The sequence below is a fragment of the Pristis pectinata genome, chromosome 5 (assembly GCF_009764475.1).
Source record: "Pristis pectinata isolate sPriPec2 chromosome 5, sPriPec2.1.pri, whole genome shotgun sequence".
NCBI lineage: Eukaryota > Metazoa > Chordata > Chondrichthyes > Rhinopristiformes > Pristidae > Pristis > Pristis pectinata.
In genome coordinates this window covers 85,522,251-85,538,651 of record NC_067409.1, presented here as the reverse complement: position 1 = coordinate 85,538,651, position 16,401 = coordinate 85,522,251, and the positions used below count along the sequence as shown (strand labels likewise).

The following is a 16,401-nucleotide window of genomic DNA, read 5'->3' as shown; positions in this document are numbered from 1 at the left end:
TCTAGGTATAATATGAGAAACAGCTTTTGTGAGTTTTAACTGGAATATTTCTTCATGAAAAATTGTTTGGCAGACACAAGTTTTACGAAGTATTTGATAAAGCTAAAGAGCTGCTGCTACTAAGGGTACATATGAACGTGACATTTAGTAAGCAGTTTCCGTTATTAAAAATACCCTGGAATTATGACACAGAATTTATTAGCCTTCTGACATTTAGTTGTATGGTTTTGCAGATGGGAAGCACGTGTAAGATATAATTTATCTTTATGTAGATGTAGCAATGAAATAGCAGTAAGAAGCCAACATGTACACGAATGAAATAGAAACACAAAATGTTAAAAACACAGCAGGTCCCACAGCATAAGTGGAAAGAAAAACAGAGTAAGTGTTTCTGGGGTTGAAGACCCTGTATCAGAACTATTTCAAAATGAGAAAAAAAATTACTTTAAGTTGCAGAGTACGTTGTGGACAGATGGATTGGACAAAAGGAATATCTCTGATAGGATGAGGTCATGGTTGTTCAAGTTATTCACAGTTAACGTGTCTGTTTGGTAGATTAATGAGGGCAGTTGGGGGAAACGAGAGAAAACAAAGGGGCATGTAAAAGCTGTGAAGTGCAAGTCAGAGCTGTTTTTGAGAACTGAAAATAAGGGGAATTCTGGAAACATCGAGTAGATTTGGCACTGTCTATAGAGAAAGGAAAGTCTAGCCTACTATCACAGATGGGTGATAATACAGTACAAATGGTCAGTTCTCATACAAACAAAAAAGGCAAGTTACCTGAAATTAATGAATTTATTAGCGAGTCCCAAAGACTGCAACTACCCACATGGGAGATAGGGTGCTATTCCTCGAGCTTACATTGGACCTCATTGGAATAGTACATGAAGGTACACAGACAAATCAGAATAAGAGTAGGATAGAGAATTAAAGTGAACAGGTGTTGAGTCTCCCCCTGCTACTTGGGGGAAATGTTGTGAGAAGGTGATGATTGGTAGAGGTGAAAGAATAGATTCGGGAGTCATGAAAAGAATGCTCCCTTTGGTGTGCTGGGAGGGGATGTGTCAGGTGGTGAAATATTGTTGAAGGTGGTGGAAATTCAAAGTATCCTCTGTTAAATGTGGCGGTCACTGGGGTGGTAGATGAGTACCAGGTAACCCATCATTATTCTGGACAGAGGCAAGTTGAGAGCAGAGGTATAGGAAACAAATGAGATGCCCTTGAACTATAATAGTGGAGGAACCATGATTATGGGAAAACGAAGACATTTTGGTAGTACCGGAAAGTCTTGTCATCAGAGCAGATATTGTAGAGATGGAGGAACTGGAAGAATGGGATGGAGTCCCTACAGGAGATAGGGTGGGGACAAATATAGTCAAGATGGTTTTGGGAGTCTTTGGGCTTTTACTGGATGTAGGTGGCTAATGTATCCCCAGAAATCGAGAAATCCAGAAAAGGGAAGAGTTCGAGATGAACTCTGATTCTATGAACAATATGAAGGTGAGAGCAGGGTAGATATTGACAGCAAAAGTAATGAAGTTTTTGAGTTCCATACGAGAATAAAAAGCAACATCAATGCAGTCGTCAGTGTGCCAGAAAAAGACAAGTGAGGTGCCCTGAGTAGGATTTAAAATGAGGACCGTTCTGTGTATTCCAAAGAGTCGGGTATAGATTGATGCCATGGGAATTCCTGTAACTACACCTTTGACCTGGAGAAATTGAGTGGAATCAAATGTCGTTTGTGCATTAAATGAGTGCAGCGAGGTAGAATTCTGCAACAGTGAATTTCTATTACCTGAACAGACATAATGTGGGGGTCGCCTTTTAGAATTAGTCTGATGTCTTTCAGAAGAAAGATAGTAACTATTTTATGATTGATTGTGAACTATACATGAGCCTGGTCTGCTAATCTGGAGCTGCAATTATTTTATAATTTTTGCAATACAGCAGTGTTTGCATTGTCCAAAAATATTTCTTCCTATATTGTCAGTGTTATGTACTTTCCAGCAGTAGCATTTGTGTTTGGACTGCTAGAAATATTGTAGAGTGAAGTTAGTTCAGAAGAAAGATAGTAACTATTTTATGATTGATTGTGAACTATACATGAGCCTGGTCTGCTAATCTGGAGCTGCAATTATTTTATAATTTTTGCAATACAGCAGTGTTTGCATTGTCCAAAAATATTTCTTCCTATATTGTCAGTGTTATGTACTTTCCAGCAGTAGCATTTGTGTTTGGACTGCTAGAAATATTGTAGAGTGAAGTTAGTTTAGATTCTCTTTTTTCAAAAAAGAGAAGTGTTATTTATATGTGTAGCACATTATAATTCAGAGTCTTGAGATTACTGCAGTATTTTCTATTGTTTTGAGAAAATGGGCACAATCTCATGTTCCCTAGTTTCCCCACGTGATGAATCTTGGCCTTTGTTATGCTGTGAGTGATGCACTGCATTAAACTCTACTGAAACTCAGACTTCGGCATTTCAAATGAGCATTGTGTCTTTGCATGCACAGGTATCAGTAGAAAGCTTTTGTCCTCCTGGTTTCTTACTGATTATGTATATTCTTATAAACAGTTCTCATCAAGTTTAAGTTTGCAGGGTTTGGATAATGTCATTCCCTGTTTTATTCTCTTTCCACTTTTCTTTTCCTAAAAAGGATGAAAATTGCAAGCTCTTGCCAATAAACTAGAGATCAGAACTGTGGGGTAGCTGTGGGGTAAAAGGTTACTACAAAATTACAATGAACAGAGCATTTTCAGCCTGAAACATTCTAAATAAATGCAGGTGTCCTGTTATAGAAAATGGAATTCGTGCTTTCTTACATTTAGTGTATACACGAACAGCATTTGTGTCTCCTGGTTTTGCTATTTGTGTTGTGGTTGATGCATTTTAATTTGTACTATCAGAATAAATGATAGCACACTACTTTTTTTAGTCTATATGAAAATATATGAATGTGCTTGTCTTAATGTAATTAAACATGCCAAAATAGTGCGTGACAAAATTTCAATGCCAAAAATTCATTTTTTTCCTCCCTTTTGCAGATATATGTCGGGTGTGTCGGTCAGAAGGAACACCAGATAAACCACTTTACCATCCTTGTGTGTGCACTGGCAGTATAAAATTTATCCATCAGGAATGGTAGGTTGGGTTATATTTTTATGCGTGGAGTAGTTACGTTTTGTACAGCCAATTTTAATTTGTATTGAGGGAAAATTCTCTGCCAGTGTTGACTTTCTTCAAATATTTGTATGCAACTTAACATCAGAATGTTGATATGCACAATAATAATTTTTTAAGATAATTAACGGTTTTGCTGGTGACAATAAATAAAAACTGGAAGGTTGGAATATCACAAATTCTGAAGTAATTTAAATTAATTTCATTGGATTTCTGTAATGAAATAAACTTTCAAGATGTTAAAAACCATTAAATTGAAAGTTGGAAATGTAAATAGAGGCTCATTCAGTAACTGAATTCATTTGGGGCATCCAAAATATTTGTGTATGAATCCTTTACCAACACAACCTGTTTTATCACCTGTTGCAGAGGAGTCCCCTCTTTTTCCTCCATCCTTAACCAAGAAGTAGTAGTTGAATGATACAATGGGAGAAGTCTATCTTCTCTACTGTCCCCTATTCTTCCCTCATAGCTTTGTACATCTTTCCACTTCCAGTATTTATCCTATGTCTCTTGAAAGTTGCTATTGAATCTGCTTCCAGCAACCTTTTTAAGACAGTGGATTACATTTCATAATAACAACTTTTTTGCTGTTCATTTGGTGTTTGGATTGCTTGGCCTCAAATTGGTGAAATCTTCTGCCAGACATATTAGATAACTAGCTGGTAGACCACTGCTCAAGATCTTTAACAATATAGCACATTAGTTCTGCATAAAACACCAAGTATGTATTTAAGTGAGACTTTCTATCTTGGACAAGAACATTTTATTTTTATTTATTGATCCACTGGATGAGGACCTCACTGGTAATGCACACACTTATTGACAATCTCCGCCCCTGATTGCGGAGGTAGTTAACTAATTGATACTTTGTGACGAGCATAGTGAACAGATATCAGCAGAGATTTGATAGGTGAGAATACCTGAAAGGAAAAAATTAAGCTTGTGTAATACTTGTATAGCTGAGTCAGAAGGGGAATAATTCAATTTTTACATGGTTCCAGTAACCTTCAGTAACCAACCAGTAGTGTGAGGAGCTATTTTGCTGAACAAACAGTTGAAGTATTTTTGCAAAAAGAGAATTTTTTGAATTGCTAACCTTCCATTTTCCTTCCAGTTTAGTTCAGTGGCTCAAACACAGCAGAAAAGAATATTGTGAACTATGCAAACATCGATTTGCTTTTACACCAAGTAAGTAACTATCTTTGTAGCTTTTTTAACTTTGATCATTTTCATGTATTCATTGTAGGTCATGCACCATCTGTAGCAACTGCTCCAAAGTTTCTGAACTAGTCACTTGTATCTTTTATTTTGATATCCTTCTACACAGTGGCATGATTTAGATCAAGAACTTGTGATGCACTACTTCACATCTTGCACTGGTTTTTTAGGGTACTGTATTTTACTTGAGTAATTTTAGTTATAGACCTGCATATAAAACAATTGGAGGAGAACACATATTTAAGTTAAGATTAGTCTTGTGTGATTTTTTGTAAACTTTTTCAGTTCTAGTTAAAATTGAGTTAGGCATGATTACTTCTGGTTCCAGAGTACATGGCTATTAGTGACTTGGAGTGCAACTGAAAGCTTGGTTGAGAAGTCAATAGATAGCACAGATTGTTAACGGCATCTAACCTGATGACTTTAATTGCACTTTTGTTCTCTTCCTTCTGTCTAATCCATTTATTAATCCTAATTTCAGCATGTACAACTGCAGCCCTAGTGGTTGCTTTTTATAATTGGCATCTTGAAATTGAGGGTATTATTTTCCCTTCAAAAGATTAAGGTTCACCAAAGTCTATTTGAATTTAACTGTATGATGCAAGAAACTTTTGACTGATCCTACTTGTCTATTGAATAGAGTCCAATGAGCTACATAGATTTCCATTGTCCACCATCTTTTGCTTTTAAAAGTGATTTTCGTTAGTTTCTCTGTAATTTTTGTTTTATTTTTAATACTCTTACTTTATTTCAGTACCAGATGATGCAAGCCTAAATGGCTAGGATAATTAAGAATTAAGAGAAAAATGCACAATTTATGAGGGGAGAAACTATCCAGCTATTTTGCTCTGTAATCTCTAAAATACCAAAAAGATGAATTGTCAAGGTGTCATTTCAAAACTCCTATATTTGTATACTACAATATTGTGCTTCAGACAGTGCTGCTTCCCATTTCTTTACATCCCACATGGTGAATCTTGATCATTGTTATGCTATTAGAGTGGAGCCTGGAGTGTCCCATAAAAGGGTTGAGTAAAGTTTTATTTATAACCATTCAGGCTTGTACTCTGGTCACTGAATCAAGAGTTATTGAAGTGGGTATAGAATCTGTCCACTCATCCACTTCCTCCTTGGTGGGTTGAATTTTTTTTATGTGATGCTGTAATTCGATGATCTGGTTCTCTGATTGTGCAGGGGCATGTGTGCACTTCCAAGCAATGTTTGGTATGATTATATTTTGCCATGAAAGCAAATTCTGCATTAATCTCCTTTTTCCTAGTAATTCTAGTAACTCAGTAGTTGGAGTTTTGTCAGAAATATACCTTCGTCTTGAAAATCACACTCAAAAGAGCATATCACTTTACTGCCTGTAATGCTGCAGACCTGTTTGATCATGAAAGAAAGCACAAAGTAAATGAGAAAATATTGAGTGGTGTGGAGGAACAAAAGGACCTTTGAGTATGCAGCCAACAATCCTTACAGGTAGTAGGATATAGTTGATAAGGTGATTAACAAGGCATACAGATCCTTTCTTTTATTTGCTGAGGCATAGAATATAAAACCAGGGGTGTAATGCTGGAACTGTATACAATGCTAGTTAGACCATGGTTTGATTACTGTTTACAGTACTAGTTAGTATTATAGGAAAGACATGATCGTACTGTAAAGGGTGCAGAGGAAAATTGAAGATTTTCAGGACTGGAAAACTTTAGTTATAAGCAAAAATAGGAAAAGTTGGTAATGTTTTCTTTGGAACGAAGAAAGAATGGAGACTTAATGAAGGTGGAGGGGCCTAAATGGAGTAAATAGGAAGAACTAGAAAATAAAAAAAACTGCAGATGCTGGAGATCTAAAGTGAAAACACAAAATGTTGGAAATGCTCTGTAGGTCAGGCGGCATCTATGTGTTGAGAAAAAGAGTTAACTTTTCAGCTCGAAGACGGTTCATTAGAACTGGGAAGAAAACACAAGCTTGTAAAGTTGCAGGGAGGGTGGGGGTGGGCTGTTGTAACTGAGGTAAAGCCTCACCTGAATTTACCAGATAAACTTGTTTACAGCTTATTCTCAAGGTTACCCTGGTTTTGCCCTGTCTGAAACATCTCCTTCCTTCCCCTATCCCCCAACTTTACGAGCTTCTTTTGTCTCCTTCACAGTTCTAACGAAGGGTCTTCAACGTGAAAGGTTAACTCTGCATTTCTCTTCCTACAAATACATCCTGACCTGCTGAGTGTTTCCAGCTTTTTCTGTTCTTATTTTAGGAAGGATCTTTTTCCTTTAGCAAAAGGGTCAAAAGACTGGGGGGCATAGATTTTAAATAATTGGTACAAGGGTTAGAGGAGAGATGAAACATTTTGCACCCAGAGGCTAGTAGGGGTCTGGAACTCACTGTTTGAAATGTGGTGTACATGGACTTCCAGAAGGCTTTTAATAAGATGGCAGCAGCTCCATTAGCTGTGCCTTGCAGCTCTAGTGACCCAGGTGCAGTCGTTCTGCTGTCTGTGGAATTTGCTTGTTTTCCCTGTGGCTGCTTAAGTTTCCTCTGGATGCTACAGTTTCCTCCCATGTCCCAAAGATGTGCTAGTTGGTAGCTTAATTGGCCACTATAAATTGGTCTTAATATGTAGGTGAGTAGTTGAGTCTGGGTAAACTTGATAGGAATGTGGGGATAATAAGATGGGATTAGTGTAAATGTGTGCTTGATGGCCGGTACAAACTCGCTGGGTCAAATGCCTTGTTTCCATGCGATATGACTATGATGTAACAGGTTTATCAGTAAAGTTGAAGGGGCGTTGATGGCATGGATAGGGACCTGGCTAAGTAAGGACAGCAGGGCCGTGACAAATGGTTATTTTTAGACTGGAGGAAATGGAATTGTGGCATTTCCTGGGGATCAGTGTTTTTTTAAAATCTATTTTGGTGATCAAGACTTGGTGCAACACAATTTCTAAATTTGCTTAAAACAAAAATTTGAACTACAAAGATGATGCTGATAGATTGCAGTAGGATATATATATTAAGGGTACATCTGCACAAATTATAAAGTGGCCAGGTAGGTTAAGAAAATGACTAATCAGGCATACACATTTCTGGGTATCCTCTGTAGTGGCATAGAGTATAAAAGTAAGGAAGTCATTCTGAATGTTCATAAAATCATTGGTCTGGCTGCAGTTGGGGTATTGTGTTCAATTCTGGTCACCACATTATAGGAAGAATGTAAAGGCAGTAGAAGGGTCCTGAGTAGGTTTACGAGAATGGTTTCTGGGATGAGGGACTTTAGGTATAAGGATAGATTAGAGAGGCTGGAGCTGTTTTCTTTAGAGAAGGTTCAGGGGAGATTTGATAGATGTCTTTAGACAAGGTCCCACATGGTAGGTTGGTCCAGAAGGTCAGAATATATGGCTTGGTGATAGGAGGCAGTGGAGGGCTGCTTTTCAGACTGGAGACCTGCAACCATTGGTCTCCTGTGTGGATCAATATTGGGTCCTTTATTGTTTGTCATGTATAATAATTATTTGGAAGACAATGAAACTGGCATGATAGTTTGCAGATGACATCAAAATTGATGGTATAGTGGACAGTGAAGATGGTTGTCTAAGGTCACTACAGGATTTAGATCAAATGGGAGATAGGGCAAGGGAATGGCTGGACAAGTGTGAAGTGTGCATTTTGGGAAGTTAAACTAGACCTGGACATGCACAGTGAATGGCAAGACTTTGGGAAGGATTATTGAACATGAGACCTTGGGGGTACAAGTACATAGTTTCTGGAAGTGGTGACACAGGTAGACCGTGGTGAAGAAGGTGTATAGTATGCTTGCCTTCTAGTCCCTGTGCTGTAGGAAGGATGTGGCTAAGCTAAAGAGGATGCAGAAAAGATTCACAAGAATGTTGCCTGGACTGAAAGGATTGACTCGTAAGGAGCGATTGGATAAGCTAGAATTATTTTTCCTGGGGTGAAGGAAGCTGAGGAGTGACCTTGTAGAGGTTTATAAAATTGAGGGACATAGATAGGGCAGATAGTCTTTCCCAAGGTAAGAGAGTCTATAACCAGAGGGTTAAGGTGAGAGGGGAAAGATTGACCTGACGGTCAATGTTTTTATACAGGTTGTATATGGAACAAGCTGCCAGAGGAAGTGGTAGAGGCAGTTACAATTATGATGTCCAAAAGACATTTGGACAGATACGTTGATGGGAAAGGTTTAGAGGGATATGGGCCAAACAAAGGCAAATAGTTTTAGCGTAGATAGGCATCTTGGTTGGCATGGACAAGTTGAGTCCAAGGGTATATTTTCATGCTGTATAACTCAATGAATCTGTATAAAATGATGAGGGACAGTAATAGTGGAAGGCTGTTCCCTTTGGTGGAAGGGTCAAGAACTAGAGGTCACAGGTATAAAGTAAAGGGGGAAAAAATATACAGTGGCACAAAGAAACTTTTTTTACATAGTGTGTGCTTGGAATCTAGAATGCTGTGCCTGCACTTGTGGTGGAGGCAGGTTTGACTGTGGCCTTCACAAACAAGTGAGTTGTTCTGGCAGAGAGCCGATGGGGGCACAGTGAGCTGAATAGCACCCTTCAGTCCTGTAATCATGATTCTATGAAATGGTGGGAGGACTGAAACCCTCATCACATGTAAGATGCACTTAACTGCATACTTAAAGAGGCATGACCTGCAGGTCTACAGTCTAGTGGAAGATGGGATAGGCTTGGTTGCTCTTTCTCAAAAAGTGCAGACGTAGTGAGCTGAACAGCAGCTTACTGAGTCATAAATTTTCTGATTCTAATTCTCATTGTTCTGATTTGGAAATTTGATTACTGCCAACGGAGCCTGAATTGACAGAGCTTCAGGAAGTCTACCAGTTTTTTGTTTTAAAAAATCTATTAACTCTACCCATTCTTGTCAAAAAAAAGACTAATTTTTGTTGCCGATCAACTTGTAGTCAATTTGTGAATAGGGTATGTGGAACCGTATCAATAAAATTTGTTGATCAACATGTCGAGCTATAGCACTGGGTGATTTTTGCCACTGTTACAGTCAATATTGGCTCATGATTGGTGCAGCTAGCAGAGCAGCTGTCTCAATGCTGGAGAGACAGGTTCAATTCTGACCTCGGCTAATATTTGTGTGGAGTTTGCCTGTTCCCCTTGTGAGTCCATGGGTTTCCTCCAGTGTTCCAGTTTCCTCCCACATCCCAAAGATGTGCTTGTTTGTAGGTTAATTGGCCACTGTAAATTGCCCCTATTGTGTAGGAGAGCAGTAGAATCTGGGGGCAGTTGAGAATAAAGGATGGGATTAATATTGGAATTTGAATAGATTTATTATTGTCACAAGTACTGACAAATAATGGAAAGCTTTTGTTTGCATGCCATCCAGACAGATCATTCTATGCATAAGTTCATAGAGGTAGTGGTAAGGAAAACAGAATGCACGGTAGCGTAGCAGCGCGACGCTATTACAGCGCCAGTGATCGAGTGTTCGATTCCTGCCGCTGTCTGTAAGGAGTTTGTATGTTCTCCCGTGTCTGCGTGGGTTTCCTTCAGGTGCTCCGGTTTCCTCCCACATTCTAAAAGACGTACGGGTAGGTCAATTTGGGTTTAAAATGGACGGCGCGGACTCATTGGGCCTGTTACCACGCTATAAATAAAATTTAAAAAATTTAATTTAAAATAGTGTTACAATTACAGAGAGAGTGCAGTGCAGGTAGACAAATAACGTGCAGGTAGACAAATAACGTGCAAGGGCCCTGACAAGGTAGACTGGAGATTAAAAGTTCATCTTTAGTATATGGGGTCCATTCAAGAGTCTAATAAAATCCCTGACCCTGGTGGTATGTGCTGTCAGGCTTTTGTATCTTCTGCCTGATGGGAAGGGGGAGAAGAGAGAATGACACAGGTGGGATGGGGTCCTTGATTATGTTGGCTGCTTTCCTGAAGCAGCAGGAAGTGTGGACAGAATCAATGGAGGGGAGGCTGGTTTGCATGATTGACTGGGTTGTGTTCACAAGTCTCTGCGATTTCTTGCGGTCCTGGGCAGAGCAATTGCCATACCATGATGTGATACATTCAGAGAGGATGTTTTCCATGGTGCATCTTTTAAAAATTGGTGAGAGTCATTGGGCACATGCTGAATTTCCTTAGCCTTATGAGGAAGTAGAGATGTTGGTGTGCTTTCTTGGCCGTGGCATCGACGTGGCTTGACCAAGATGCATTGTTGCTGATATTTACACCCAGGAACTTGAAGCTTTCAACCATCTCCACTTCTGCACCATTGATACAGGCAGGGTAAATGGGACTCAGTGGTCCAAAGTCCTTGTTTCCATTCTGTAAAGACTTCCTAAAAGATTTGTGCCATAGAGTAGTGTTCTGATTTTGAAATGGTCTTTTCTGTGAACAGTATTTAAACTAGAGGTAGAATATGAGAATGTGGCTTTAGGTAGTGTTTGTCCTTAATTTCCTAATATAGCTGGTCCCTGGGATTTGGGTAATCAAGTTTTGAATTTTATGTTCAATATAGTTATACTAATTACATAATTGTATGTATTTCAGTTCTAGTGCTTTGTATAGGGTGCTGTTCAGGAAGTGCATGCTACTTAAAGATCCAGGCTGATAAATCAGGACTCTGAAATGATGTAATTAAATGAAAAAAATTGATATCTTTGTATTTTCACAAAACCCAATGTTTGTTCATTGTTTTACTGTATGATTAAAAATAGAACTTGGCTATTGATAGCCAGAACTAGAATAGTTCTGTTACTATTTGAAGTAACAAAGAAAATAGTATTATTTTTGTAAATGAGGCACATTGAATTTTAGCATGCAACAGTGGCAGATCTTTTGACTAAATGGTGGCAATCATACTTATTTTTGAATATGACTATAAACTAACTGATGAACATTTCCCCTTATCCCCTTCTACCAACTTTTTTATTAACCAGGTTTTGTTTCTTTATAGATGTACTGCATAGCTATCTTGTTCATATTTTATTCTTAGTGTGATCCCATCTAATACTGTACTATTGCTTACTGTGGTGCTTTCTGGTTGCTTACTGTGGTGCTTTCTGGTTCTCCCAATCCTTTGTGTGCACCTAACATAGGCTTTCTCATGCTACATTCACATGTTCATGCCTTTGCAGATTAATTTAGACTAATTCTTTTGGAAAAGCTTGTAAAAAGTATAGAGAGAAATTTTCTGATCTATGCCACATTAGATGTTTTATCGCATATACTTTATTTTCTGCATAATCATCTAAAATGATAGAACTTCAAGTGAGATGGTCTTTTTAAAAGATGGCTTTTGTGCCATTGCAAATTTATGTTCTCAAAACATTTCTTTTTCCAGTTTATTCTCCAGATATGCCATCGAGACTTCCAATTCAGGATATTTTTGCAGGATTGGTTACAAGTATTGGTACAGCAATAAGATACTGGTTCCATTACACATTGGTGGCCTTTGCATGGCTAGGGGTTGTACCTCTTACAGCATGTAAGTACATCCTAATGTTTGGTAGTTCCAAATTATCATTTCAAGTTAAAATATCATGAAATGCCTTTTCTTGTACTTTTCTATTGTTACGGGCTATTTGATTCCTTGGCTTTAGTTCTCATGTGCCCAACTATTTTCAACTTGTACGTTCAAAATTAAAGTTAAATGCTGCAAATTAAGATATGTCGAGGAAGAGCCATATTATGGAATAATTCTGCTTTGGAGGAGGTCATTTATCCCACTGTGCTTCAGAGTCGTACAGCTCAGAATAAGGCCCTTCAAGCCATTGAGTCTGTGCCAACCCATGAAGCGCCCATTTTATGGTAACCTTTCACTAAACCCAGCTTTTCTAGTAGAGTTATCCAATTAATCATCTTGACTATAGCAAAAATGTAGTTTGGCATCCAATTGTTCGGAAATCCTGATGGTTTGGCATCTGGCTCACTCATTAGTCCAGCATATGAGCCAAAGATTTGGACTGCAAGTGGATTGTGCATTTGGAGCTGGGCTTCAGGGTGGGACTGGGGTCAGGATTGTGCTTTGGGTGTTGGCTGGATTGAAGTCAATCTGAAAAATACAAGCTGAAACTTGCAAACTTAAACTCATTGTGTTTTACTTCTCATTCCCTTTAAACTTACTGGCTCCACTGAAAAATTTATTATGCCTTAAAAAAAAATGAAATAAGTGTTTGGGTATTAATAGAATTAACATTCAACAGCCAGCTAGTCTGGCACCATCAAAGTCCTGAGGTTATCTGAATTTTATGGTAATTGTGGAATAAAATTGTAACATGGTAATATGTATCTATTGCTCTCCACAATGTTTTTCTCAGAGCCTTTTTTTTACGCTAACCTCTCTCTGTTTTGATCCTTAACCCTCAATACTTCCATCAACTATGGAAGAAATCAAAATGCATTTAATTTTGTATATCTCGTTCATTTATACATAAAGCACATTGGCAGTTTCTCCTTTAAGTAATTGTTCATTTTTTTTTAAGATGTTCCAAGTTTCTTTTTCCTTAACAGGCCCTGACTTCTCTGGATTTGGCACGTGGATACCTGTCTCTTTTTTTAAACAACAAAAGGCTCATCTGTGCTCAATTTTTCCCCCCTTCGTTCCCATTTCAGTAAACATTTTGCATTTTTCTTCTTTTCTAATTCCCATCATTATGTTATTGGGTGTAATTAGTGGGGATGGAATCACATCATTGATGCAGGGGAAGCTCCAATGATGGGATATCTGGAAGCTTGAGACTTCAGCAGGAAATGATTAACATCCAGCTAACCTGACAGGGTTGAATGTCAGTTCTGCTGCATGCAGAGTTAAGTCCCTGGCTTAAATAGCTGTCAAAGCAATTAAAATAAACTATTAATAATTATTAAATATGTATTAAAACTGTCAGAATTGTTAAAAATTACTTCATTTTTTTTAAATGAAGTAGATTAAGTTTTTTGCTATTTGGCTATTGTCAGCCATTCCTCTCCATGAAATGAATGAAATACTACTGATCATATATCAGGTCTAACTGGGCACAGCTCATGAATTCTGCCTCATTTTCTGTAGAGAATTACTGCAAACGTGAGCTCTCTCACTCTGAGGAGTTCAGTGCTAGCCCGTAGTCAGGAAAGTAACCATAAACACCTCATAGTAATTTCAGGACACCTGCATGCAAGTAGATGGAAATCTAGAAGTTACTGTCAGTCATGCAAGGTAACACAGGTGAAATCTGGCACTTTTACCAGGATCTTTCTGCAAAATCCAAGCCATCAGAACTACTGTTTGGGCTTGTCCAGGTTAGGATGTATCCAGACATCCAGCAGAAGTTTGAAGCAGGATTGTGGTAGCAAAGAACCATAACAAGAGGAAAAGTTGACAGTAGCTACCAGTTGTATGACAGGAGCATTGCATTTACTTACACACCCCCAGTGGTAAATAACATGAACGGTGGAGTTGGAGAAAAAATTATTTACAACTTGAGCACAACTTGCAGGCAACACACTTGCGTCTTTGTAGCCTGGTGTTGTGCACTGACAGAACCCTCCCATGCCATAAAATTCTTATGAGTTGAATTGTGAGAAGCTCTGTCCACAAGCAAGGCCATACCTTTTTTTAAAATGAGATACATTCCCCCTTTATCACTTTGAAAATAGTCCTATGTGAATGGATTTGGTATGTTCAATCAAGTGAGTCATTGGCACAGAATCTTTAGCATAGCTCACAACTAGTCATTGTTTGCTTGAAATGTGGAAATGACTGGAAAATATCAGTTTTCCACTGCATTGGTTTTGTATTTGATGTTATCTGCAGATAGCAAAGATTCTGTCTTTCATACCATGCATAATAAAATATTTTCCAACAAATCAGGAGAAGTTTTTGCATATATTTTCAAGTTTAGCCAGGCCTCAGCTGTGCATAATTTACTTTTCCTCTATTTCTTCAGTAAAAATGTGATGTTAATTATGCTGAAAAGGTTTCCAAAGTATTTTTATAATGTGTAAAATGATGTATTCATTAAAAAAGTAGATGCTGTCTGAGTTGTATAATGCTCAGTTCGTTTTTTTTCTTATAAAAATAATGTGATAGCACCAGGTATAAAAAATATGAAATTAGAAAAAAAATTCTATTTGAGACCATTTATGAGTGGTTTTAAGTGACCTTTCATTGGCTCTTCCTCTTTTTCATTTAGGTCGTATCTACAAATGTTTGTTTACTGGCTCTGTGAGCTCACTGTTGACACTGCCACTGGATATGTTATCCACGTAAGTTTACACATCTTGTTTTGTTTTTGAAGAAGTAGCAATTTGCAGTATTAGATTAGAGAGGATCTGAGTCTGACCAACGTATTCCAGAACTATTAATCAGCAAGGCCCAATATTGCTTTTGGGACCAATTGTAATCCCTTCCCTAGCCTAAAATTTGATTAGTCAAATGAACATTCACTATTGACAGATAAGGGGTAGTGATCAGTTTTGACATTTCTTAAAATGTTTGGGTAATTAGCCTTTGGAGAGTTGGATTTAAGATTTCAAGCTATTTAAATGTAGAACTGATTTTATATGTTTAAACTTTTGATTACTTACAGGGAGAATTTGTTGGCAGACTCTTTGCAGGGTTGTTTTGTGGTAACATGCACACTATGTGCATTCATTAGCCTTGTCTGGTTACGAGAACAAATCGTACATGGTGGAGCTCCACAATGGCTAGAACAAAATCAAGCTCAACCACCCAATGGAGTGGGACAACAGAATGAGGTAGGGGCTATTAAAATCTCCTTAAAAAGCTATTACAAGAATAACAAGAAAAAATTAGAGATGTAATAGGATTTTGTGCTTGTTTTTCTCACTCTCTCCTACCTTTAGCTCATCACATGCTTTCACTTTTATTATTGCTATTCTTACAGTAGTTGAGAAACTAAAGGTGCAAAGCTATTAGCAATATTTGACTTTTGTATCAATTCATTTTGCAAGAATTTTTTTTATAAAAATGGATCACATCAATTTAATTCTGCAAACTGACCCATCATTCCCAAGCCACCTGATATCTGGGCAATTATAAATTGTAGGCAGAAACCTGTATGCTACTAGTGACATCAGTCATTGTCATGCTGCTGGACATTATGAGACAGTATCTGGTAATTTAGTTCTGTTTTGTTAGTTAATTTTTCTCTCATTTTTACCACTGTAAAAAGGATGATGTCTAGCAACAAACCTGCTGCAGTGAATACAGCAACATGTTTTAGCTAGTAGTTTGTCACCAGCTGCAACTTGAGTCTGATCAGGGATACAAATCCCTACACCAACATATTCTCTTCCCTGCTATATCATCCCTCTGGAAAAATTTTTCTTGTTTGTTTAAAAATTAAAAGTTTTATCAATGTAATTCATAAGCAATTTTAATCCTTCAGCCTCAAGCTGCACCAAATGCTGCAGCAGAGAATCCCCAAGTTCCTCAACCAGCTGAAGAGCCAGAAGGAAATGTAGCAGCAGCTGCCGGGGCCGCCCCTGTAGTGGCTGAGAATGCCAACGTTCGTGCAGATGAGGGTGAGAATGAGGACGACGAGAATGAGGAGGATGATGATGCAGTGGTCGAAGATGGTGCTGATGGCAACAATGGTGCTCAAGGTATGAATGGTAATTTAGTGGCCTGACTGGATCAAAGCTGAGTGTGAGACCTTTTATTCCTTATGGAACTATTGCAAACCTTTTTCCTCGCATGTTCACAAAAGATTAATCAAGAGGTAGTCATCGGAGTCTGTTCACATAATCAGTAATCAAAAACCAGTGACTACTGTGAGTCTCACTTTTGTATTTTAAGTACACAATCATTGGGTCATAGAATGGTTTACAGCACAGGAGGAAACTATTTGGCCCATTGTATCTGCACTAGCTCTCTACCAGAACGACTCACCAGATCCACCCCTCCTCCCCCACTGCAGCCTTGTAAATCTTTCCTCACCATGTATTTATCCTGTTCCCTCTTGAAAGGTACAGTGGAACTTGCATACACCACATCTACAGG

General features: G+C 38.2%; 1 protein-coding gene across 2 annotated transcripts in view; it reads left to right on the top strand.

Annotated features, from left to right (window-relative positions):
* Window positions 1–16,401, top strand: part of marchf6 (membrane-associated ring finger (C3HC4) 6) — a 55,415-nt gene that overhangs the window by 12,727 nt on the left and 26,287 nt on the right. For both annotated transcript variants that reach the window (XM_052016600.1, XM_052016599.1), the window contains exons 2-7: window positions 3,046–3,142; window positions 4,299–4,372; window positions 11,740–11,883; window positions 14,570–14,642; window positions 14,966–15,134; window positions 15,788–16,004. In XM_052016600.1, the coding sequence (XP_051872560.1) occupies window positions 3,046–3,142; window positions 4,299–4,372; window positions 11,740–11,883; window positions 14,570–14,642; window positions 14,966–15,134; window positions 15,788–16,004 (774 nt within the window). The remainder of the gene's footprint in view (window positions 1–3,045; window positions 3,143–4,298; window positions 4,373–11,739; window positions 11,884–14,569; window positions 14,643–14,965; window positions 15,135–15,787; window positions 16,005–16,401) is intronic.